At 40.0% G+C, this 26224-nt stretch overlaps 1 protein-coding gene across 3 annotated transcripts in view; it reads left to right on the top strand.

The window, feature by feature from the left end:
* The first annotated feature begins 2004 nt into the window (after nt 1–2004).
* Nucleotides 2005–26224, top strand: part of GNPTAB (N-acetylglucosamine-1-phosphate transferase subunits alpha and beta) — a 46694-nt gene continuing 22474 nt past the window's right edge. For 2 of the 3 annotated variants that reach the window (XM_055711168.1, XM_055711169.1), the window contains exons 1-8: nt 2007–2216; nt 7151–7236; nt 12735–12854; nt 14766–14807; nt 15510–15715; nt 16381–16445; nt 16713–16847; nt 24986–25147. In XM_055711168.1, the coding sequence (XP_055567143.1) occupies nt 2100–2216; nt 7151–7236; nt 12735–12854; nt 14766–14807; nt 15510–15715; nt 16381–16445; nt 16713–16847; nt 24986–25147 (933 nt within the window). In that variant the 5' untranslated portion in view covers nt 2007–2099. Of the gene's footprint in view, nt 2217–7150; nt 7237–12734; nt 12855–14765; nt 14808–15509; nt 15716–16380; nt 16446–16712; nt 16848–24985; nt 25148–26224 lie in introns of all 3 variants that reach the window. The other variant, XM_055711170.1, reaches the window with a different exon arrangement.

Genomic DNA, 26224 nt, shown 5'->3' with positions numbered 1-26224 from the left:
GCCTATCTTCAGCATGTTTTAGTCTGTTTCTGCATTTTCTGCTGTATTATTCACCAGAAATAATGGGTTTGTTTCTTTAATGTGCACACATGCTATACCTCAGTTCTGAATGAAAACCTCAGTCTGCTGACTCAGAATACCGGGCCATGACTAGCACTCCAGCCACAGTGCCGTAGCGGGTGGTAAAGAGGTGCCGCCATTCAGTGATAATGGCTCAATAATAATAGCACAGCTCTTGAACAGGAGGTGCAAGTGAGGGAAGCACCAGCAGACCTCCAAATATTATATTCCTCCAGGGTATTACTTTGGTACATTGGTGAGAACACATGAAGGAAGAAGACTGCATGGGTTAGGAGATTGTGCTGGCTGTGCACGCCAGGCAATAAAAGCTTAACTAGAGGCTTCTGCGTACTGAGACTGGAGGGCTGGGTTATTGTAAAGGGCCAAATAAGTATAACCATGCTGATAACACAGGATAAGGAGGTGGCACACAGCACTGTGTGGTGGGCTCTGAGACTCGGAAGGTAGGCCCTAGTGAATTTGCCATCCTGTCCCGTGGTCCATGAAGAAAGGAAAAACACTGTGACACCAAAAAGGTAAATAGGAGTAGGGCTCAGTGGATTGGGAGAGCAGTGCCAAAAAAGCCATGCACTCTGGGACACTTCTTAAAGAAGTATGGCCAGGTGCAGCCCTCTCACACCACAACTGTGTAAATATACTAGGACAAACTTATGGAAACGGTCAGGCTTTATTACTATACACAGGGGAAAATAAGAACAGGAGGGTAACGCTTGTTACTCAGAGGAGTCACTGCAGTGAGTTGTAAGAAATACTTAGAAGAAGACCTTTCAATGCAGTGGTAAAGGGCTACAGAGATAAACGCTACTGTCCTTGTCCTCATGAGCGCCTACGACACCACATCATTTTGCTGTGGTAACCACAAGTGCCTTTCATCATTCTGCCTGAAGAAACTTTTGGCAGTGGCGATACCAGCAGTGTCCTGTGCAGATGGCTGCACTTCGTGACAGAAATCAGATTGATGCAGATTAAGGATTTAACAGAGTCTGCTGTCAGCTAGTGACTTCTAACTAGTCTCTTGTTATTATGGTTTTGCCTCAAGAACTGTTCTTGAAGAGCTCCATGAATAACCTTCTTCGAGCCTGGTGCCTCCCCTTGCATGAATCTATGCCTGCACTTAATTTCTGTGCGCACAGAATTGCATCTCAGCATGTAGCTTTACTGTATCTTTACGATTCCCAAGAGTCCTCCCACTCGCTCTTAGCTGGGGAAAACAGATTCACTGTGGCACGCCTGGAAGCACGACAGGGTGGTGCAGCTCTGCTGGCCGCAGCTGGGCAGGCGTTAGGTGCGCAGAAAAATCGTCTTGTGGGTCAGCGATTTCAGGATCACCTAGGACATTACACGTCAAAACGTTTAAGCTCTGTTCTACAGGCAGCAGGTAACTCACAGGGGTCACAAGTCCGGTCGCGACAGTGCAGCGGAGCTGCGGGGGGCTGCTCCCGCGCGCACCCCCGCGTGCGGCGCTGCGCTCCGGTGCGGGGAGCGCCGCCAGCGCAGCGCATGCTCTGGCCCAGCTGCTGCAAACAGGCTCCTGGGTCCGGATTGCTTCATCCGGATGATTTCTGAAAAAACCTGCAGAGTCAGTCCCGCCGCCTCCGGCGGGTCCGTACTGTTGATACGCCTCGAAGGCTGGAGCGCCCAACGCCGTGAGAGAGCAGCCGGGGAAGCAAAAACCCGTGCGGCCCGGCCCCTGCTGCCTCGGTGTTGGGCCCTTGGGAAGGCAGAAGGAAAACGGCGGAGAAGCGGGGGACGGCAGAGGCCGGGACCCCGGCACCCGTGAGGTGCGGGGCAGTGCTCCCGCCCGCAGCAAGCCCGCAGAGCGCGGCTCGGGGCGCCGCCTCGCCCTCCCCGAGGCCGCCGCCAGGTGTCGCCAGGTGTCGCGGCGGCGCTGCCGGAAGCGGGGCGGGCACTGGGGGCGGCGGGATCCGCCCGCCCGCCCCGGCGCACGGCAGCGCGGTGAGGGGCCGGGCCGGGCCGGGTCGGGCCGCGCCGGGCGAGGCGGCGGCCGCCGGCAGGCCATGCTGCTAAAGCTCCTGCAGCGTCAGACCTATACCTGCCTGTCGCACAGGTATGGGCCCTGCCTCTGCCTCGGGGGCCTCGTCCTCATGATCGTCTCCGCCCTGCAGTTCGGGGAGGTCAGTACGGCGCCGCGCCGGCGTGGCGTGGCTGCCCCCCTTCCCCTCCCTTCCTGCGGGCAGCCCCGGCCGGGCCGTGCGGAGCCGAGCGGTGCCGGCGGGGAGAGGCCTGTACGCGGGCGGCGCCCGGCGCAGTCCCGGCACGGCCCGCCGGGCGCGGGTGCCTTTCGGTTCGGGACTGTCTTTGCTCTCGGGAGCCGGGCGGTCGTCACGTCCCTGCGAGCAGCGGGCGCCTTCAGCGGGCGGCTGGGGTGTGCGCGCTGGCCGTGGCTCTGTATTTCCAGCACGTAAAGGGAGAGGACGGCGCTGCTGCTCCCCTGGCGTCCCGGGCTCGGTCCCTCTCGGGGCTCGGTCCCCCTCGGTCCCTGGCCGCCCCGCGGGCCGCCGTGTCGGTGCGGTGCGTGGCGCTGGCCGCGGGGCTGCGGGACCGAGGGTCCGCACCTCCCCTCCCGCGGGCCGGGGCCGCCGTGCGGGAGCGCCCCCGGGGCAGCACTGGCGGGCCCTGGCGGGGTGTCCCCGGGGAGCCTGGCAGCGAGGAGCCGCGGCAAACCTGCCAGCTCCAGCAGCTGGCGGCCTGTTTTGGGGCAAGTTTTTCCCGCTTCCCCCATCAGGTGATTAATATACCGCTGTATTTTGGGTTTATTTGACTTTAAAAGCCCGTGCTGGGTGTAACCTTCCTTTCAAATGGGAACCGGGAGTGACAAAATCTTTCTCCATCCGAATTTAAAGAGTTAAATGTAGCCTCTCCAAGCTGCCTTCAGCTCAGCGGGGTCTGTGACATTGCTCTCTGCTTATTACTTATTACTTATTGCCTGCTGTTTTTTAAATGATGCAGTATAACTTCTGATTTTTATATATATGATTTTATGCAAGTGCATAGTATATTTTAAAGTTTCATTTCAGATTACCCTATTTGTTTTGGAAATCATCGACTAAAGCATCTGTAGGGGAAAAAAACTCCAATTGTTCTTCAGTGTGGTGTTTGAAAATATAGCAAGTATTCAGGGACTTACAGTATTTTTGTCAGTGTAAAAGGGTGGCATGTGTTAAATGCAAACAGACAGGAATTTCCTGATTCCTAAACTTCCTTGGTTTTTCTCTCTGTTTTCTTCTCTCTTTTATTTTGATGGGCTTTCAGATACAGAAAAAAATCAAGAGTCGTAAAGATTATTATCTGAAGCTCTTGAGTGTAGCATGGTCAAAACTTTTATTTTGTGTATCTGTACCTCTTTTTTTTTGCATGAAGTACTTCATCCCTGCTGTCTTATAGGGTTCACAAGTTCCTGAAGCACTTGATAAGCCATCAGCAAATTCATAGTGTAGTACTTCTAGGCACCTGTTTGTACAATTCTCAACTTGGATTGTACCTCTTGGTGCTGTGAAACTTTGAGTGTAGTTTTGCATTTCTTCAGAATGACAACTTTAGGATTTCTTAGAAACTTCTTAAAAAACACTTTGGTAGTTGTCCAAGCTATGGCTGATTTCGCTGAGAATAAGTGAAAATCACTGCTCAGAATTACTTTCCTACCAAATCTTAGTTTGCTACTTCTGGCCCTTTTAGAGCTACTTTTAGAACTATTTGGAAAGCTTAGATACTATTTAGACAGTGAGCAAAGATCTGGCAGATTCCTGTAGGAGTAAACTTTCAAAATGATATGTTGAGAAAAAAGAAAATTGACCAGCAATGTTTTTTAAAAAACAAAGACGCCAAACACTAGCAAAACCCCCACCCTTTCTGGTATGACCATACAGAAACCTAGAATAACTTTTTTTTTTTTTTTTCTCTACAGTGGTCATGAGTGTTCTTGGTAAGCTATGTTTGTGTGCATTTTGCTTTTTACTTTAAATCATAAAAGTGATGTGTTCTGGTAAACAGTGGTAGTTTAAGGCTTTAGGAGAGCCTAGGCTTCTGAGAGCAAACACTGTTAGACCTTTTCTGACGACTGTAGTGGGAATGGAAAACACTTATCATCTTCAGTACAAAGTCCATGAGGCAACAACTGTTAAAATACATCACTGTTCTGAGAATGAAACCAAGAAATCTTTCTAGTAATTACTAGCTCAAATATTTTTAACAATCTATGGGGAACTGTCAAGCAATAAAAAGCAGTGTGGTGCAATGCTTATCAGACCCTAGTGTTGGAGCAGCGTTTGCAGTTCTGCTTTTCCCCCCACCCCTAGAGCCAGCTTTTTTGTCCTGGTAGGCAAAACTAGATCTGCTTGCTTAGATTCATACTAGTATCAATAATAATGGTGGTGTAAAAATGAATGGCTAGGGGAAATAATTTGGGACTGATAATGGTGTCCTCACAGCCTCAAGCTGAAAATTAGCTTGATTTCAAGAAAAAAATCTTGAGCTTACTGAAATAACAGTGCATTAAGCATGATTCAGGAATATTTCTGCAAAAATGTGTAGGGTAGCCTGATTTAAGCTAATGCTGTAACCTAGCTGTAAGATGAGCTTTAAGTTTTAGGACAGTTTGGTTGTACCTGTCAGCCCTTCTTGGCTGTCCTTCCATAGGTTGCTCAGCTTGGTGCAGTGTTTTATAACTGGAATATGCCAGAGCCTCTGTTATCACCCGTCTGATACAGTATCTCTTAATAGAGGGTGTCTCTCCCTCTTTTTTTTTTTTTTTTTAATGTTGTTCACTTTGTGGTTTTATAGTATCAGTATGCAAACTTGAAGAGCAAAGAGGCCTCCAGGCATTATTGCAACACAAGTAAGGTGACAGGAGGGAACAGTTACAGGAAAAAAAAGTATCAGGTGGGAAGAGCTTAAATGTTTTTTCTAAATGAGTTTCTCAAGTTGACTGTCCTGGATCTTTTTGATTATAGATACACAAAGGCAAAAAGCCAAGGCTTGAACACTTAGCCTTTTTCTTCTGGAAAATCATATTATTTGTATAATAAATTACATTCTTACTCAAATACTTCTGTATTTCTTCTAGAAGCAGATCAGTCAGTGTATGTCAATTCATCATTATCAGTAGTAGCAGATGTTTCACTATGTGCTGTATTAAATTAGTGTATTTGGCAGAAGGACATAATGATTTATGCAAGAAAAAGTGTAATAGTATGTTTTTAAGACACTTTCTGACTTGAGTATTTAAGGGAGGAGATTTTATGCTCACCTGGGACATTGTGTCCTTTGTGTAAGGGGAATGAACTTGCACAGATGTGATCTTGGTTACAAAGAGACCGTTTGTAGCTTTGGCAGGAACTGTGTGTGTGCATGGACTTGTCACCTAGCCACATGATGGGGCTTCCCTGCTCTCTAGAAGGCTTTAATTTGCTTTAGTGGGCATGAGAGAAGAGATGTGTATCTTCTTAAAAGGGACGGAGGTAGTCTTTATGCTATAGTTTCGGATGCTGTTTCAGAGAAATGGTATATTTCAGTGTTCCTGTAATACAAGAAATAAGCAATAAAAATTTAAATCTAGGAAGAGTGGTGTAAAGTAAGTACTAGTCTTCCCTGATATTTTTTTCCCCTCTCCAGTACGTATAAATACATACTTCTCGAGGTAAAATAAGTCACTACGCCTTCATCTCTAAATCTCTCAGCACAAGATAAGGTTGGACTTTCACTGTAAAAGATAGCATAGCAATTTTATCTCAGAGTAGAACCTAAATGTCTTATATTATTTTTATCTCAAATTACTTATGCTTTTTTGCTATTGAATATAGCAAATTAAGCTATATTGAAGCATATATTATTATATATAATTAATTATATATATATAATATATAATATATATTATAATATATATAAATTAATTATATATTATATATATAATATAATTAAATATTAATTAATAATTAATATTGAAGCATATTAAGCATTTTTAGTGTTGAAAAGTCATGGGTTTTTTATTTAGAGCCATGATGCGAGATACTTTGTTATTAATGGAAACATAACTGTGTGCCTTTGTTTTGTGTATGTATATATATGTACAATTAAGAATGGGAACAGAATGTAAAGTTGCAGCTTTCCATAGTAAGAATTGGCTTAAGATTGATTTGCTGTCTAGTTAATTTATGTAAATGCCTGGGAATGGGGACAGCTGGCAAAGTGGCCCACAGTTTGATGTTTTAGCGAAGCAGCCTTGATGGCTGGATAAAGGTGGGGAAGACAACCCTCCCTTCAGCTGAGTGTTCCCACCATTTCTCACCAGCTCCAACAACCACGTAGAGGAAGGTCAAGTGCTCTGGTTTTTGAAGGTTCATCTTTCTGTTGGTCTCGCTTCGTGACTTGGCTCACTGCAGGACTGGGCGAACTGTCAAGCTAAAGGGGGGTGGCAGAAATGCAGGGGGGTGGAAGGGAGACTGCAGAAATGCTATGCTGTTGGGTTAATCTGTGTGCAACGTAAGACTTCATCTGTATTGGGAAAGAGCTATTGTGTTTAAATTTATGGCCGGTTCAATTTGCATAATTTGATATAGCCTGTCTGTTTGCAAAGCTCAGATTTCAGAGGTGTATACACTTTAATATACCCTGTATGAGAACAGAAAAGAAGACAAGCAAAATTATGTGGGGTGGGGTAGGGATTTCCTGCTTGTATTGAAGTATATTTATTTTAGGTATCAGTTTTGGGAAAACATTCCTGAATTTTTATAGCCTAAGAGGTGAGGGGGAGGTAACCTAAATGAATAGTAGCTTAAGATGTGTGTCCGTAAACATGAAATCCTTTCTTGCAGATAAAAAAAAAAAAAAGTTTAAACCAAGTGCACTCTTAAGTTGTGGGTCTGGTTGCTGGCTCAGTGTAGTAACAGTTTAGATTAAGATCTGGTCAGTTGTGCATTAATGCATAGATCAATTTGAATGAAATTGATTAAACATTTCAAAAGGAGAGTTGTAGGTGTCTAATTTTAGAGAGTGGTGATGTCAAGTGTTGGTGTTTTATTTTTCTCTTTTTTTTTTTTTTTTTCCTTTCCAGGTTGTCTTGGAATGGAGTAGAGACCAGTATCATGTTATGTTTGATTCATACAGAGACAACGTTGCTGGCAAATCATTTCAGAATCGGTGAGCTTTATTTGCAGTCAACAGAATTGCACACTTTACTCTTCAATGGATTTTCAAATATTCAAATCAAATATTTCAGATGGAGTAATGTACTGTTGAGTAGGACCTTATTTGTATGGGCTGTAAATCTGAAGCAAATTTTGAAGTTAGTGGTTTTAAAATTGTAAGTTAGTGCTTAATATCTCAGCTTGGAAGGTGTTTGGCATTTGGAAGCTCTAGTCATACCACAGTTTACATTTGAAATGCATTTAATTCATCCAGTCTCTAATAAAACATCAAAATGGTGATAATGTTAACAATAAAGGGAGGACATGACGTGTTTTCCATATTAAGATAGGAAAATATAAATAGCGTTCCTGTGGGCTTAAAATTCCAACTGTCAATGTTTTGAAAAGGTTTTTTTTTTATTTACCTTACACTTTCTGTGACATCTCATGAGGGGCATTTAGTAGAGAAGTCACAAAGCTATTAAGAAGCTTTTTAAAGCTGAATGCATGGGAGGTAACTCACAGCAAGTTGGAAACCAAGTCCGAGGGGTCATATGTTTCAGTTGTGTTAGCTGCTACCTGTGGTTTCAATGTTTGTGTCTGAATAGTCATGGGGTCTGTTGCTCAGGAAGTCAGTGGATTGTGAAGTGGTAGGTGGAAGAAGCTACTAAGGAGATATCATCTGACTCTTACATGTTGATATGCTTGATGGAAAAAAAAACCCAACACTGAAAGCAGATGTTTAATCTGCCTTGAGGTTTGTGGAATCACGGGACAGAAGAAATTATAAGATCAGTTTGTCACGCTTTAGCTGGTCTGAGATAACTCTATAATACATTGCATGGTGTTAGTGAATCCTGTATACTTTATACTCTTACCCCCCTCCTCCATTTTCCAAAGGATGATATATGAGCTGTATCACTTTGCTTCTCATCTGGATGATTACCTTAATGTTTACATGTTTGTCAGTACTGAAGTGAAAGCATGCTAGTTTGTTCCTGTCAGTACTAAAATGCCTGACTTTGTGATAAAGGACAGTGCTTTTATAAAATGATTGAGTTTGTCCAAAACAAAATCAAAAATGTTACTGTTGTGATGTTTTCTTACTTTCATTTTGGTTGTGTAAAGCACTCCTTAGCTGTGAATTGCAAGCAAAACATCTAGTGCCTGGAGAGGAGCTGTTGGCTGCCTGAGCAAAAGCTTGAGATTTTCATAATGGGTGCTTAAGTTATTCCAGTTCACCCACCCACCTTTAATACTGGTACGCTGGGCATGGCAGGGAGGTTTGTTTTGATGTTTGTGTGCAGATACCAACTTCCCATAAAAATTCATACTAACAAAGAGTCTTTGTGGAGATATACTTTTAGGCATCTGTTAACTTTTAGAAGTCCTTTGTCAGGGTGTTTTATTGTTGTCAAGTTTTTTTGTATTATTGTCGAGTTTGTTTTTATTATCAAATTTCACAAATGCAGTAAGGGACCCCGTTTTGCAGTATGCACTGTACTAGTGGTAGTTTGATGGAGTTTTGAGGCTGGCATTGATGCAATGTTTAGGTCATGTGGTTTTTACATAAACTGAGGATTCTGGACTTCCAGTTTTGATCCTACCTTATCTGTTGATTTTAATAAATTCTTATTTTAGTGTTAGAGAAAAATAATCAAAATTGGAGAACAGGAAGCTTGTTGGTTTGGAAATTAAGCAGATCCACTGCTTAGTGGACAGTAAAATCTGTGTGGTCTTTAGGAAATATTAATGGACCTTCAACTGAATTAGTGTTATCTTCTAGGAGCTTTGCAAGAAAACATCTCTGTCCTTGTCAAACAGTTGTGTTATAAACTTTTATAAAGAAAACAGTGTAACATGTAGACAAATTTGTGCATGTGGGCAAGCTCTGTACGATTATAAACTCAAAAAGCTGTTCTTCCCGAGTAACATAAAACCAATGAAGTTGCTAACATCATTAGTTACACCATTTAAATGTTCTCTGCTAGACCAAGGAAGACTTCTTGTTTTGCCTCATTTATCAACTGATTTGGTTTGCTTTTCCCTCCTGTTCATGTCCTTTGGCATCCCAGCTGTTGCACTTTCTAGGTAGTCATGTCAGCTGCTAAACTTCCTACTTAACATTGCCCAGACGCTTACACAGCTTGTGACAGTGGCATAGAGATTCCAGGGCTTTTTACTGAGCCACTTCATTCAAACCCGTTTTTGAAGACTTAGTTTTGTTATGAAAATGAAACAACAACAAAAAAGAGGAGAGAAAGAAACTAAATAATGAAGTTGCAGGCATGAGTGTCTTGAAAGAGAACTGTATTTCATTACTCTACACCAGCAAATTCTGCATTTTGGCAAGTGCTGAAGTGTAATTTTGCTATTGCAGGACATGGCCTGATCATATTTAAAACTCCAAAATCTATATGGAAACAAAATGTGAAGGAACAGTCCTTAGCTTTTCAAATGTACAGACTCATTTCAGTACAGTACAGCAAGTGAGAGCCATTTATTGTTGAGCAGAGTGAGGCAGGAGAGACAAGATGCACCAGTTCAGAGCCGAGAGGTCCTGAAGCCAAAATAGCAATGGAATAGCTGAGTTGCCATTGATGGGTAATTACAGAGATTTAGGAGAGCCAAGAAGTTTACAGTGGGGAGCTTAAGGCCATAATGGACTTACACTTGTTTGTAAAGAGGCCCAGCAAGGTTGGACATCACCGTATGGTAGCTTGGGAGAGATCCAGAGGCTGCTGTACTCCTTCAGCAACAGTGGATACTGAGGCAATGAGACTTTCTCTTCTAGCAACAATCTGTGAGCATGGCTGTCACGCGTAAACAAAGGCCACAGGTATGGAAAATGCTTCCCAGCAGGTGCATAGAAAAGGCAGCACGTGACAGGTCTCCTGTCCTGTATGGGAGAGCTGGTGGCTTTGTCTTTGTCTTCAAGCAGGATCCTGTTGATTTTTATTTTTTTTAGGTCTGCAAGTAAAAAATGGGTACGTTTTTGAAAGAGGAAAATGTAAAGGAGTATCCAAAATAAGCCTTGACGTATTGTCTGGGGGTCCCCAAAGTCTGCGTTTGCTGATATTAAAAGCAGTAGCAAATGGGGAAATTAATGATTTTCTGTAGAAAGGAGTTAACATAATTTATATTTAGGCAGATCATCTTGGGTTTAGTCTGTTTGTCAGAGTGGTATTTGTGATGAAGACCAAATGTATAAATCCACATGAAGGAGAAGTGCAGCTACAGAATTTGAGGGAGAAAGTTTTTGATCTTTTCTGACCTTGAACTATTTGCAAAAGACTCTGCATATGAAAAATAGCATTTGAGAGCAATAAAGCAGAAGTGGCTCTCTTGTTCCTTTTTAGTTTTAAAGCAAAATGCCAATATGTGCATTTCAAAATAAAAATTCTTAATACTTTTTAAGAAGCCATGAAACCAGCTAGAAAGCTTTGGCAAAGACCAAAGAGGTGAAAACTTAACAGTGTTACTGATCCTAATTGGGAACAACAAATTAATTTGTGTATGATATCTGGTTTTATTACTATGTTTGATAACCACTACTTTCTCAAACTATGTTGTAAAAATGCATTAAGAAAATTTATCTGAGTATTTGGATAAATTTTAAGCAATTATGCTAGTGGATCTGCAAACAGTTCGCTTGCTTTAGTTGCCTTTTTCACTAGTCTCTATTGCCACTGGTAATGAAGGATGAGCTTGCTGTGCCTGGGTTAGTTCAGAGACATAACCTGCATCTGACCAAAAATACCTTTTCTCTCTGGAGTTTATTAGCATTGGCTGTACGTGGTGTCATTTCAATGCTAAAAATTAAGTATAGCAGATTACATAGTTATATGTGTTACTGCATAGAAACACACTTTTAGCAAATGATAAATTGGGGAGAGGCTTCATAGAAGTCAAAATTGCCTCATACCTTAGAAGGAGTTGGAGTAGGGGTTTTGGGTTGGGTTTTTTTTTGACATTTTATGTTCTTCACTGAAGCCTGGGTAAACTCTGCACTTTGCCCAGAAGTCTGAGTGTTGAGCATTTTTGAAATTGGCTGACTTGTCAGGTGCTTCCACCTAAAACACTGTTGTCCTAGCTGTAGCATTCAAGGGACTGTCAATCCAATAATTTAACAGATCACAACAAAAGTAGAAAAGGTCTAAGAGCTCCTGCATTGAATTTCTACTCTGTGGAGGACTTCTTAGTTCAAAACATGCCTTGAGTTGCACTTGTTAATGAACCAGAAGCTAGTGCATGTCAGAGGCAAGAGAGATGTTCTGGGTGGTGCTGGGGAGGGCAGCGCTGCTTCTTAGATGGTCAAACTGTCTCAGAATGACCTACCATTATCCTCTGAAGTGTCATAGCTCAGTTGGGAGTAGTGATTGAGTAAAAAATGTTCCTGAATATTGTGCTGTGACCAGCTACTGGCTGCCCTTTTAGCAAATTTTGTAGTTCAGTTATTGAATCTCAGCTGGTAGGAAATGGAGCTCAGTGGAAGTTGTCTGCGTGGCATACTGTGCAAAGGAAGGTAGAGGAGATACTCCGGGTCTTTAAATGCTTTTTGAAGGAATGCAGGGGGTGGGTAGGGAACACCTTTCCTTGGAAACCTCATTGTGTGACCCTGTGTATCTATCATAGCGTTATAGAAGTGCTAAGCGCTTGCTAGGCCGTCTTCAGCTCAGGAAAGCATTGAGTAGTTGACACTGGAACTTTTGAAAATAATATTTGGGGAATCTTCCTGTCGTCTGGGAATGAGAGGTTCACCTGTGGCAGCAACCTGGAGTATTTGTTGAAACAAAACTGTGGGCCATGTACAGAAGATTATCATAAATAAATAGAAGAAAGGTACTCCAAACCTTTTCGTTCTTCTGCCTTAGGTATGCTAGAAAATGCATAACTGTCCCGAAGCAGCCCCAGGATATTAAATTGTGTCAAGAACGAATTTGACTGCTGTGTCTAGAGTGTTAATATATGTACCCTACTTAGGTTGTTGGTTTATGAAATGCCCTGTTGCTAATATCTAAGAGGCATTCCTAGGATAGAGAGTTGGTCCTGCTGAGGCCTTATTAGCTCTGTGCAATTAAATAACAGCAAGTATGATTTAAGTCTTTATACTTTGTGCTGTCCTGTCTAATGTAGTTAGTGAATTAAGGATGTGCCTGGATGCTGGTACTGGTTTATGAAATATTTTATGGGCTCAAAGGAGTTGGATTATAGGCTAATGTAAGTGAAATTTAGAGCATAAAGTTCTGAACTGAGTTACTGAACTGTTATAGCCACTTTAGATCCTTTTTGGTTTTATGTCTGTCCTGTTTTGTCAAAGGCTTGTGTAAAATTAAGAGATGATATATATATATATATATATATAGCTAAAGAGAAACTTTTTGCTTTGTCTAGTTCACAGCCCAGACACCAAGTATTTCTTTGTTAGACATAAATCTCTATTGTAGGATGCCACAAACACCTGTAATGTAATATTAAACAGCTCATGTAGCTTTCATTTGAATTGTGTAGGCTTTGTTTACCCATGCCGATTGATGTAGTATACACCTGGGTGAATGGCACAGATGTTGAACTGATCAAAGAATTGCAACAGGTCAGAGAACAGATGGAGGAAGAACAGAAAATAATGAGGTAATAATCTTATGTATTTTTTTCCCTTTAACCAACAACAGCACTCTAATGCAGTACAGCCCTCCTGGTTTTCTTCCCATGTTACTCAACATGAAAATTCAAAGCATATTTTTCTCACTTCTCTGATTATTTGAAAAACCTTGTTTCAATTCTACATTTAGCTATGAAACGCCATCAAATCAGAAAAGTGTTTGACATTTGAAGCATAATAATTTGAAGTAACTAAGGCTGTCCTGTCTTTTAATTTGCAAAATGCCATGCAGAAAACTGTTCTCTGTGTATGTAATTTTGTATTGTATTTCTGTAAGTTGGTTTGTAAATAATAATAAAACCATATATCAAATGTATAACCTCTCTTCACCCAATGGGCTTAATAAAATCTTGAGCATATGTTTATTAGAGGCTTCTTTTTAAAGTTAGATTTGTGGTCTCCCTAACACTGAAACTGAGAAAGAGGAAAAGAATTTATTCATGTTATAAAGGTATGAGTCAGCCTTCTGACTAAGGAAAGACATGTATTGCTCTATTTGATGTTATAGATTGTGCTACAGTTCTGCAAAACTGCTGATCCAAGGCTTCATACACGGGCTGCTGCAGATACCTTGGATTACGTCTTGTAACTATTGCTTTAGTTCTTAATAAGCAGTTTTGTAGTCACATGATCTATTTTGGCCAGAAAATGTACTAGCTGGAAAAACAAGTCTGTATTTTAAGGGTTGTAATAATCTGAAATCCAGAAGTGAGCAGATTGATCTGATTCTTGGCATATTATGATTTGCAATTTGGGTACCACTGACAATGTGATGACAAGTGAAATTCTGGATCTTTGTTTTGCTACCTAAACAATGAAAGTATTAGTAGAACTTTAAACCCATTAAGTTTAGACATCTTAAACATAGACATGATCTGTGCTCTGAAAAGCTTTCAAATTGATACTGATCTTTTCCTAAAAGTTTGTATAGCAAATGTTAGTGGGTTTAGCTTTGTCATCGTTTGTGCTATGGGTCCCATTTTATAAAGTGAAAAACACATATATCTTTTTTCCATAACACTGATTTGGAAAGTCAATTATCAAGCTTACAAGCAAGACTCATGTCCATGCCATGTTCATTACTTACAGGGGCACCTGTTCTCTCCCTTATAGATGATTTTTTTTTCATGTACTTTGAAAACGTTTAGCACTGTTACGTTAGCTGTTTCATGGGATCAAGATAACTGCAGAAGACAAAGGTGTCAACTTTTGTTCTCTGCTATTGAGTGTGTATTTTGTGTTGCATAGCAAAGCTTAGTAAGTTGTAACTTTCTCCTTGAATAATGCCTGGATTGAGCTAGTCGTGGATCTAGATGCTTTATTCTTCAGTGAGAAAGAGTAGCTTGATGGATGGTGGTTCTTTTTGTTGGTGTGTGTAGAAGGGTGCCCTTCTGATATTATTTTGATTATTATTTAGCATCAGCACTGCGCTACCTTTATATTAATCCTCATTAGCTTCTACACGTACATGGCAAATGCATGATAGACCTTATCGGAATATTTGTTAGGCAAAACAATCAAGTCAATGTAGTTTCATGTCACTTCTTCCTGGTTTCCTACCAGGGTTTTCAGTGTCAACATCAGTTTCATTAGGTAATCTAATAATAACCTCTGAAAATCCTGTTAGCAAAGAGTCCTGCTACCACAGCTGTCAACACAACCAAGAATTTCTGAGCTCTGCTGCATGAGGGTAAGTGAAGGGCACGTGTGTCAGCCTGTGCTTGCCTTGGCAAGGCCAGTGGCAAGACCTTGGCAGTCTTATAACTGGGTTATTGGTGCTTTCACAGCATGTCCCTGACTCAATTATCAGTCTGAAATTAGTCTAAATTCCTTTCTGTCAACTCAGTGTTATTTAATATAGTTGTTTTAATTTGTAACAGGGAAATCCTCGGAAAGAATGCAACAGAACCAACAAAGAGGAGGTGAGTTTTTGTCGATTTGGATGTAAATTGGAATAAATTGTATCTTGCTCATTGTTACCTGAAAGCAGATGTTGGTTGGGGATGTTGTTTGGTTTTCTGTATGTCACTTCAAGAAAAGCTAACAGCATGATAATATATGTACTGAATAAAAATAATGTTATTTTGACATATATGAATGAGCTTCTTAAAATGTGACAATTTCTGAAGTTCAGAAAGTGTATCCTTGCCAGTGGTTAGGCTTAGTTCCAGTTACGAGTGTGGATTTTTAATGAATATGTACCTGGAGTTTTATAATTCAAAAGCATTTCCACATTGCTTTCACCTGCTGTTTGTGTACACAGTGGTGCAAGTAACTGTCTGTGGAGGGTGCAAGTCCCTTGTGGATCTGCTGTCAGAAAGTGGCAGGGCCTGGTCTGTCCTGTTCCTCGTTTGGTTTGGTCATTCTGTTAATTTAAGAGATCTTTAGAAGGTCTGTTCTGTGGGCAAACTTTGAAATCTTGGAAACTTTTTTTTGGGGGAAAAATAAAAAAAGGAAGACAGGAATGAACTAAACTATAACAGCCAGATATGTACCTTCTGCAGCAAAATACATGTTCTCCTATAGAAAAAATTGATCAGATTTTACAAAAACATCTCAAAACCATTGATTTTTGACTTAAATTTTTTACTAATGTTAAGTATACCTTTGGTATTTTGCTGTAGTGAGAAGCAACTGGAGTGTTTGCTGACATACTGCATCAAAGTGCCAATGCTTGTCCTGGATCCCGCACTGCCTACCAACATCACACTGAAAGACCTGCTGTCCATTCATCCTGCTTTAGAAGCTGCTAACAATATGTTCTTTATAGCAAAACCAAAAAATCCTTCTACCAATGTGACAGTAATTGTTTTTGATAGCCCTAAGGATGGTAAGAACCTATTTGTCAGATTCCAGCCAATTTTCTAGAGGAAGCTTTTTAGTAAGCTTCTGTGAATTAGGGTTTTTTTTTCCTCCAATACTGACTCTGCCACTAATTTTCTGTTTGACTTTGGCAAGTCATTCAGTGTCTCTTGCCCTCAGTCTGTTCCTTTAAATGATGACATTAATGATACTGTTTGCTTACCTCCCAGACAACTGATGATTAGAGTTCCATGCTTTAAAAGACTATTGCAAAACAGGTTTGATATCTGAATATCTGTGTTGCAGTGATAATCTCAGAAGACTGAGGAAGATTAGTTTTAGAAATCCTCTTGTAATTGCTGTGAAGTCTAGTTTGAATATTGTGCAATAAGTTCTGCCCTTGTTCAAAGGACTGAAACAAAATTGTCCATGTGGTCAGGGTATATAAGTAGGACCTTAGAGCAAGTATGGGCTTCTTACTTTGTTTGATACGTAGCACCTGACCACTACCACCCACCAGCCCAACTACTGGTGTTTGTTTTGCCTCCAAGAATTATTTACCACTTATAAAGACTACTCTTCGCACCATAAATATTCAGATTTTTTAATTTGGAAAAGTATATATTGGTTGCTAGAATATACAAAAGAAGTGACGTTCAGTTTTTGATTTGCAATGTATTTTATGTATTCTAGTGGAAGCTGCTCATTCTGGAATGTTAAAAGACAACAGCAAACATATAGTATGGAGGGGTTACTTGGTATGTACTTCTAAAACCTATTGCTTAGCTTTTGTATATATTAAATTTTTAGTACATTTTTTAGAGAGTGTTTCTGTGTTGTTCTTTTTCTATAACTCACATGTAGTAAGAATTGAAAGCTTTTATAATAACTAATTTCAACTTTGAAGTTTGGGTTAAGTGACAAAATAGACACTGTTAAATCTGTCACCTGATGAAGGATTGACAGACAAATGTGAATTATTGCAGGTTTTAAAAGGTCTTTATACCCTGTTTTCTTGTTTTTAGACTACAGACAAAGAAGTTCCAGGTCTAGTATTAATGCAAGACTTGGCCTTCCTTAGTGGATTTCCAGCTACATTCAAAGAAACAAATCAGCTACGAACAAAACTACCGGAGAGCCTGGCCTCTAAAGTAAAACTGGTAAGGGTCTGGAGGAAAGAGTAACTTAGTTGTATTGGTCTTTCGGAATGGTTCATATACGGGATCTCACCCACCTAGGAGACTTAGGATGTTTCTAATAGTAATCTGGTTTTCTGTTTGACTCTGTTTTCTTGAGTTGTGAAGAGTAGTAAATAGTGACTCAAGTAGTTGCCTTCAAAAGACCAGTTGTCCGTTCTGTGACTGCAAGATACATTAGGCATTAGATTTGCTAGCCTGTAACTGATTAAAAAGTACTAGCCTTATCAGTTTCTCTGAGCCATTTGCTACAGGCTGTTGTCTGGCTGAAGCATACCCTATAACTGGCTTGTTTAATGCAACAGAATATTGTTTATGTAGCTTCTTAGCTTTTTTCGTCCCTCTTTGCTTTTAGAAGAATTATCTTAATAGTAACAACACTGGATTGTTTCGCAGCTGAATGCTGTATTTCTCTATGCCAAGTACTCTGTATGGTCTTGAGCAAGTTGCACTTGAACTTACCCACCTGCAAGGCAACAGTAGATCACAACTTCTGTGACTGTGGCATCTATTAACATTTTGTGCCTTCTATTCTTCCCTGCTGTTTTGGCATCTTTTTCTGTTACAGATAGGTAGATGTTTCAAAAGTTTGTGAAAATTATTGGCTTATGTATTGGAGAGAGATGTGATTGGTGGTGTGTGAAAGGGGCTGAGGCCAGGGCGTTTGTAGAGGACAAGTAGTTAGCAGGGATAAAAGGATGTCAGTCTCTTGGCAGTCTGGCTTTGTTAGTCTGATGCCCATTTGTAGGATGTGCTAATTCACTTCATGGTTCGTCCTTGGTGCTAGAATGAGCTGACTTCCTTTCCTTGTCGCTTTGTTTGGTAGGCTGGGTTAACAAATCTTGTATTCTGCTATTGCCAAAAAGGTACTGTCTGACACCTTTCATAGGCTGGTCTCCATCTTAATACAAGCTGAATTTCACCTTTCTTGTCTTAGCTTGTGTTAACAAGCTGTCTTAGTCTTACTCAGGGTAGAAACCCTGGGAAGTAAATACTGAAACTGCTTAATAGACCTCTTATACAGTTATTTAAGCTCAAATAGCTCTTTGCTTTTGCTTTGTTTACATCTCTACATCATTCATAGAGAGTTACTATGGCTTTTCCTAGCCTTTATTTTACTAATTAATCAGTCAGTGCTCCTCCCACAGCACTGGCTCTCCGTTCCTCTCATTTTTCTGACAGCCCTTCCCTGTGAATTCCATTGTGGATTTGTCTGCCTTCATCATGATTGACTGGAATTTTTTACAGGATTTTAAATGAGGCATCACTAGAACTTTTTACACAGTGAAAAATATGTAGTATGGAGCTAACCCAAGGCTGCAGACTGTCAGAGACTTGCTGTGTGCTAGATTATGCTCATTGCAAACAGTGCTGCCACCATTCCTATGTAATCTCTTCCTTCCATTGCTGTGTATTGGTGCTGTTCATAAAAATTCTCTCTTGCTATTGTGAATGTGTCACTAGTTTGGGTGAGTGATGGCAGATGCACGCTGCTGTGGCCAAGGCATCCTTCCTTCTCTCTCTTAGTGGCACATTTGGTTAAATAGCAATGGATATTCATATGGTCAGTCTGCCAGTCTCCACTTGTTTTCTGTGCTATGGGTGTTTTTAAAATTTCTTTAAATGGTGTTCACTCTATAGAAATAAGATTGTTATCCAACAGGAGGAGGTACTTTGCTATATGAGATGTTAGGTTCTTATTTCAACGTTCCTCAGGCAAACTTGTTAATTAAATGCTTTCTGTGTTTGAGCCATCTGAAGAATTGTCTTTTTGTGCAGGTTCATCCATTTGGGTTTGGAGCCTTTTCTAGTTCCTCACCACAGCTTAAGTTACAGGTTCCTGGTAGTTTTAATATATTTGACTTAATGGAGCTGAAGAGCTCAGAATACCTTTGACTTCAATTACCATCTCTTTTTATTTGTTAAACTTGTCCTTCAACATTCAGAAATTTAGTAACAAATGTTCCTTAGTTATATTTTTTTCTGTTTCGATTTGAAATCAATTAGCTTATGTTTTCTTGACCTAGGGTTATTTTCTAGGAGCAGCTCTTCTGTAATGTTCTCATTAATTACCAAATTGGTATCTGAAATAACATTGCCTCTATCACTTCAGATTATTATTTGATGGAAAAGAAATCTGTCTGCTTCAGGTTCTGGGAATATATTGGAGCACCCTCCAAGGCAATGTTTATTCTCTGGTCGATCATCATAGACATAAGCTCTCATAGTAATGTAGTACTGAGGAATGTACCGCCCTCAAATATTACTTGGAATTTCATTCTCTGTCCCTTGGCATGTTGCTTTATGGTCTTTTTCCAAAATGAGTTCTTTTATCCATAGTACCCTACTTTTTTTTTTTTTTTAATTTTTAAAGTTCTGGTGTCTTGGGCATTAACACTTGGTGTTCCTTTGTCAGAGTAACTTCTATGCGTCTTTCTTGGACACTTCATTATCCTTTGTCCTTGATATTTAATCAACTTCTTTCCTTCTGTCTGATGTCTGGTGTCATGGCTAGTAGAACATACTTTTAGTATAAGAATATATGTTGTTGTGGGTTTGATTTTCTGTTTTGTTTTTTTTTTTTTTTCTTGTACCCCATCTCTCCCCAGGTACTTTGTAACTTCATTAGTTATTTTGCTAATTGCATTATCTGGCTATTGTTCAAGTCAGTATTGATGCTTTTTCTCCTTAATACTTACTCCTGTGTAGATTTTTGCTTCCAACACTTGAGAAGTTCATGATTCTACCCAGGATTTCTGCTGTAAATCTGTCAAGCATAGACCTTACTCTTAAGTGGGCCTGTGTCTCTTGTGCTATAATAGAGGCCTCCCATCTTTTATGGACACCTTAGAAGAATGAAATACTTGGATTTTTTGTAATTACTTTTGAGCCATCTGGTGTTTTTTTATTATCTTGTGGTGACTTGTGGAGCGATTCTGCCTGGACCTTAATTTTTTGATTGCATTTAATTTTTTTTCCTGTTTCATTGGATGATCCCTTTTCATCATCATTTTTCTATTCCGGTCGGATCTCCTAGCAGTATTAGTCCAACAAAAACCAAGATGGATGGATTCTTTCTGTGTTTCAGTTCTGCTTCTCATTAGCAGCTGGCTAATCTGTTGTCTGTATCCAAGCTGCTTGCTAGCTTTAACTCTTTAACAAATCTCAAAACTGTAGTTTCTCTGCATTTTTGCGTTGCTGTCCAGATGAACGTAAAGGCTACATCTCTGGGGTATCTTAGATGTGTCTCCTGTCTCATTGTCTGGTTTTTATGGAAGTGACATCCTGTGCCTATTATCTTTCCACATGATTTTGCCTTACCCTGTCTTGGTTGTGTTTTTGTCTTTGTCGTCAGTCATGTGTCATCCAGTTGATCACAAATCTTTCTTTATGCTGATTCTCTTTTTCCCTGATGTGTTCTTACAGTTGTGTAAACATTACTGTTGTGATCAACTCATCTGTTCCGAAGACCTCCTCTTCTGCAACTGGATTAGGCATATCTCTGTATAAACACAATTTTTCTTGAGTATTGACACTATTCTGCAGTCTCTCTATCCATCCATCATTGCTGTCTGTGTTTTGTGTTTTTTTTCCTGGTGATGGGTGCTTTAGAATATTTGGATTGGGATTATTGTAGCCTTTGTGGTTATAGCAGCGTATTCTTCCCCAACCCATTCTCTGTTCTTGATAGCAGCAATTTATTTATGTTATACCTACAATGGAATGTATACATATATGTAAGAAATGTCTTACTTGCAAGGATAAACATTTTTACATATGAAGTGTGGATGAGGTTGTTTATATAGAAGCCTTTTCTAAGATCCCAGATCAGAATCAGTTATCGGTTCAGTGAATGTTATAGGTAGGCAGTTATAAACATAAGCAAGTGTGGTTTTCGCTGGAGAGAGAGATGCTGGGTTAGTGCTACAGTTAAGTAGAAGAAGGGTTGGTTGGTTACAGTCTCTGCTGAAAGTTGCAGTCATTCCTCTGCTGTTATCACTTCTGGAATCGAAGGTCTGAAGTGCTGCGAGATGCTGGGTAGAGAGGAAGAACGTTGCACCTGAGTTTAGGCTAGACTTGTGTCTCATAGCTGCCTCCTGATGCTTAATTGGTTTCTGCATGCTCTTGCTGGGTAGAGAGGAAGAACGTTGCACCTGAGTTTAGGCTAGACTTGTGTCTCATAGCTGCCTCCTGATGCTTAATTGGTTTCTGCATGCTCTAGGTGAGAAAGGGAGGAGTGTAGCTGTTGGTGCGTTTGTGTTGAATGTTGATAATACTGCTTTAATTGGATTGCTTTAGTTTGTTTGCAATCCCTCCTCAATCCAAAAGGACCAAAAATTGCTCTGACATCTGGGCCAGATGTTTCTTCAGCTGAAATATCTGAGAAAAGCAGCCGAGCTCAACTAGAGTGGGTTAAATTGCGAAGATTTACTATAAAAGGAATCAATTTCCAGGGTCAATCAGGTAGGTTATGGTCTACTAAATTTTTGTTCTTATGGCCTGCATTGTAATCTAATGATATGGACGTTTATTTCCAGACAAAAGGTAGGCAGTGGTGTGTCTGCTGATCCCATTTGTCGTTATGCATTGTGTGACTATGACAGATGTGGTTGACAATTGTATTTGGCTGCTGTTTGTTTTCCATGCTTTGTAACCGTGCATTAGTAAGCCGCTAGATGGAGGTGTTACTCTGGTTGTGCAGCTCTCTGCTGCTAAGCCTTATTTCTTCAAAGGCTGTTAAGATGTTACATTGCATCTATACGTGAAGAACTGATTACACACACACACACCCCCTTTTCCTCGCTACCCCCATTTCTAAAGAAACCTATTATTGTTAAGCCTAAAAGAGACACTTGTGACTTAAAAACCAGATAGTGATGTGAAGGATTAAAAGGGCAAGGGGATTGGATTTCTTTGATTTTGTTTTTTTGAGGCTGTCATGCTAACGCTTTTTCACTGAAGTAGTAGACAGTAGTGAAAATTTTTGGAGAAGGGTGACTTTCCTTTCAAGATTTAATATCCTGATTGGTTCAAGGAAAACTGAGAGCTTGCAGATCTCCTTCCTTTGCAAAATATTTCCTCTTTAATCTGCATGCACACACACATACATATATATACGGACAAGTTATGTTGGAAACTAAGGACTGTAATGTGTCTTAATGACCTTGTGTTACCAGTGGAAGAAAACCTATATAGAAACCTGCAGGCACAGTGATGCTGGGTATTTGCTTTCCTCACTGCCTTGAGGGTGGGGGATCTGGGATTTTTACTGCTGCTCTTGTCGGTGTTGAAGGGGCAGATAGGTGGCTTCAGGAGCTAGTGTCATATATGTTCACGCAGTTGTAATAAGCTTTGTATAAAAAACCCCATAAGGCGCTGCATTGGTTTTAGCTCTGTGGTGATCCTCCTACTGTGTTACCTTATAAAGAGAATTTGATAAATTTATAGACAACGACCTTTCATATTTGAAAAGTTTTTTTGTAACTCTTTAACACGACACATGCCCCCTCTCTTCCCTTGCACTGTGGGTATATGAGTTTTCCCAGTATCCATACTGGAGCATGAAAAAAGGAGCATATTATTCCTTTAACAGTCAGCTTTGGCCATTAAGAAGATAAAGCATAATAATGTAAAGACTGGTTATGGGTCGAAGCCCCACCTCAGGAAAAAATCTGCTCTTGAGGCCTTTTATCTTGAGAACATGGAAATGACAGTGTTTACTTCTGCATGGGGTGTCTTAGCCCACCTGGCCTGCTTCCTAGTCTAGTAAGTCTAAGCACTGCCAAACATACTGGCTCCAAAGGAGAACCTGTTAAAGTTTTTTGTTTTAAAGTTGCCTGGTGGGGAGAATGCAGTTTTCCTGTTTTGTTTTCAAGTGTGTGATATAAATGTGCACGGGTGGTGGTCTGGGTATGTGCCTGCATGGTGTCTTTTCAGCCTGCTTGTGTCAGAAGCAGAGGCTTGCCTGATCATGCTGACTCTGTGCATCTACCTGCTTGTTTTTCTGTTCTGATTTCACATTACCTTTTGGATCTGCTGAACTGTTTTGTCAGCATGAAGATATTCTTTAGATAATATTTCAAGGGAATGGGCTATTGCATGCGTCTCCACTGAGAGAGGGTTAATACCTGTGTGACATAAGAAAATCTGCCAGGAGTGAATTCCATTTTGAATATACCAGCAACAAAATATTTAGAGCAGAGCTTGCAATTTAGTATAATCTAGTTAGTTATGTCACCAGATAACTTCACTGAAATCTAACTTTATTGATAGTTCTGCTTGTGAAAAGACCTTTTTCTTGAAAAAGGTATTGGTGGAAAAAAATTGATGTAATAAAAATACGTGTTCAGTGCAGGGATTGTCTTAACTCCAATGCTGAGCAGTGGAGTACATTTTTTCCACTGTTTTTTGTTTGTGCTTGGTCTGTTACGTGTTTGAAAACCTGAAGTATATATGCTGTGTTAGTGGGGGAAAAGGGGAAGCGTTTGTCATAAACACAGGTACCTATTTTCTTGAGATGATGGAAACAAGTTAAAGAGAAACTAAATGTTTAAGAATGCTTTCAAAACTTTAGAATGCTAGTGGTTTTGGTTTTTTATAAGTATGTTTTAAGTAACAGATTCTAAGAGACTGTGTGACACTTTGTATTCCTAAATAAAGGACATACCCCCTGATGGCAGCTTTGCAATCTGTAGCATTTTGATATCGATATTTTTGGAGGTTGCTTGCTGCAGTCCGTAACTATACCTCAGCCATTTAGCTACTGAAGCCATCCTTTCCACCCGTAGGTTCAGATGATTCCCTGGAAGGTCTGAGATTTATCAGATTTTTCTGATGGCAGGCCTCATAAGTCAGATTGAAAGATCTCAAATAGCGTATGACTCAAAGCATCAACAGCTTTAAAATGTCACAAGTGGGACAGCTGGTCTTGCTAAGGGAAGGGGTGGTAACTCTGGGACAAATGTTGTTTTAAAATGAGCAGAAAGGGTCAGACTTAATAAAAAATACAGAAATAAAATCACTTAAGGGTATTGTAAAATAAATTGTGGGTTTGCAGGGTTTGAACGTGACAGTATTCAAATTCTGTTAACTTAAAAACTGCATTTACAGATCTTATGCCACTAAAAATCTGGTAGATGTGCTTATTTGTCTTAGGTTGCATGAAGGAGCAAAACTTAAGCACAGCATGTAATATTGTTAGTGATTAGGTGCATTTATTCTCAGTCTGACTGTTGAATGTATGCACTTTGAGAACCAAGGTGTGGTTCTGCTTTTCGTTTTTGTGTCTGCTTATGCTACTTCATAAAGTAAACATAGAATTTTATTGGTTATGTTGTTTCTAGTGAAACTTTTTGGTTCCCTGTAATTTGTAAGCTATACTAGCTGTTAAAGAGGGCATGTAGCGCAAGCCTCTTCTTATTCTGTGCATTATGAAATCTGATCTACAGACTTACTAGGGGCAGGAGATAAAAACGGCAAACAGATCAAACGGTCCACAACTAAGAAATGACCTTAACAGCATATTGGCAACCATCATTAAGGACTTGGAGACCCACATGGATTAGTTCTGGAGCCCTTTGTATCTCAGATTTCTGAGCTCTAGGTTGATCTGTAAACCATTCTGAAAATCTCATGCTTCTGACAGCAATGATGAATCTGTGGCCTTAATTTTCTGAGAAGAGTGTTGCTTGATTAAGATGGGGGACAAAAAAAAAATCATTCTTTCAGTCATATAAAGTTGTAATAAAATACAAATTTTGTTATTTGGGGTGGGAGGGAATGGATGAGGACTTACTCTTCACTTCAGAAACATTTATAACATGGACAACTTTACTGTTGCTGGTATTGCTGATGTAAAGAGAAACTTTATTTGGAAAGTGAAAACTAAGCATCTAGAAATGTTCTGTATTTTTAAGTGTTTTTCATTTCACATTTCACTACCTGGCTTTGTGTTCTTACAAAACTGTAGTTCTTTAAAAACAGTGTTTACCAGTCAATCTTGTTAGTAACTCTAGAAAGAAATATACAACAAAAAGATGGAAATGTCAAAGGAAGAGTGCTGCTGTGGGTGCATGCCAGAAATTATTTCTCTGCTTGTATAGTTGCAGCTCTATTCAGAAGCCAGCGTGGCTCTCTTGCAACTGAATAACCGTAGGAGTTTCCAAGAACTGAGCAAGCAAGCAAAGAAGAACATGACTATAGATGGAAAAGAACTGATGCTTAATCCTGCTTATTTACTGTGGGACCTCAGCTCTGTCAGTCAGGTAGGTAAATTCTGTTATGGCATGTAAAGGTTGTAGTATTTAAAAACTGCAAGTAGAGGCTAACTAGTCAGTGACAAGGAACAAGGGATTTCTTCCAAAAGCTTGGAAGTGTTAAGAATCCAGGATTTATTACATTGTAAGAAAACATCACAAGAACACTGTCAAATTCTGAGGTTAAGGAGGAAGACGGATCAAACACTGTGACATTTAATTGAAATTTTCATGTTCTCCACTAACTGAAAAATTTTCCCCTCTGCACATGTTCTGATAGTTGTGTGCAGTCAAGTCCTGAAAGGCTTAACTCATGCTGGCAGATAAGCAAACTTCTTGTGTGGAGGAGACAGAGGGATTTATTAACAAACATGTTTATCTCCTTATCAATATGTTTCTTCAGCATTTTTTGCTTTGCAGAGTCGTATATGTTGAGAGTAAATGCTAATCACTTCTAAAAAATTTTGAAGGCCTGAAATACAGACATCTGTAAGGAAAGGAGGTTTACTTTCAGTGTTTTTGATACAAGCGAGGATATTTGGTTTAGCCACAGAAAACAGAATAACAAAGCATCTGTTTCAAGATAAGATCTTATAATATCTTGGGGTTTTTTCTCCTGCAGGAATTTAGTTTTATATTAAATGTCAAGTAGCATGGGTAAAGTAAATGTGCCTGCTCCAGTAAAACTTGCAATCTGTCTTTGTATCCTTTGAACCTAGCTTTTGGGGAACTTTTCCTTTTTAATACAATCCCTGAACTCAAACTTTATACTTCGGCATGTTGAAATTATGTGTTATTTTGTAAATGGGTACCTAGCTAATGGATGCTGGTGTTGCTGTAATGTTTTCGGTTGTTATGTTTTTGAGAACGTGTAAGCTGTGTTACTGTACATATTAGAAAAGGCGACAACTTATTTACAGTGTGTAGAACCTGCAGTGAAAATGGTAATTGTTCAACATTCACATTTTTCTAGTTTCCTGTTTGTTGGGCATGCTGCTTTTAGAAATGTTCCTTTTAGGCAGCCTTAATACTTATTTTTCAGAAGAGGTCATCAAGTTCTTCTAAATGGGAAAAGAAACATATATT

This window comes from Falco cherrug, chromosome 5 (genome assembly GCF_023634085.1).
Source record: "Falco cherrug isolate bFalChe1 chromosome 5, bFalChe1.pri, whole genome shotgun sequence".
NCBI classification, from domain to species: Eukaryota; Metazoa; Chordata; class Aves; order Falconiformes; family Falconidae; genus Falco; species Falco cherrug.
The sequence above is the reverse complement of the archived record's forward strand: the minus strand, read 5'-3'. Positions and strand labels throughout refer to the sequence as shown.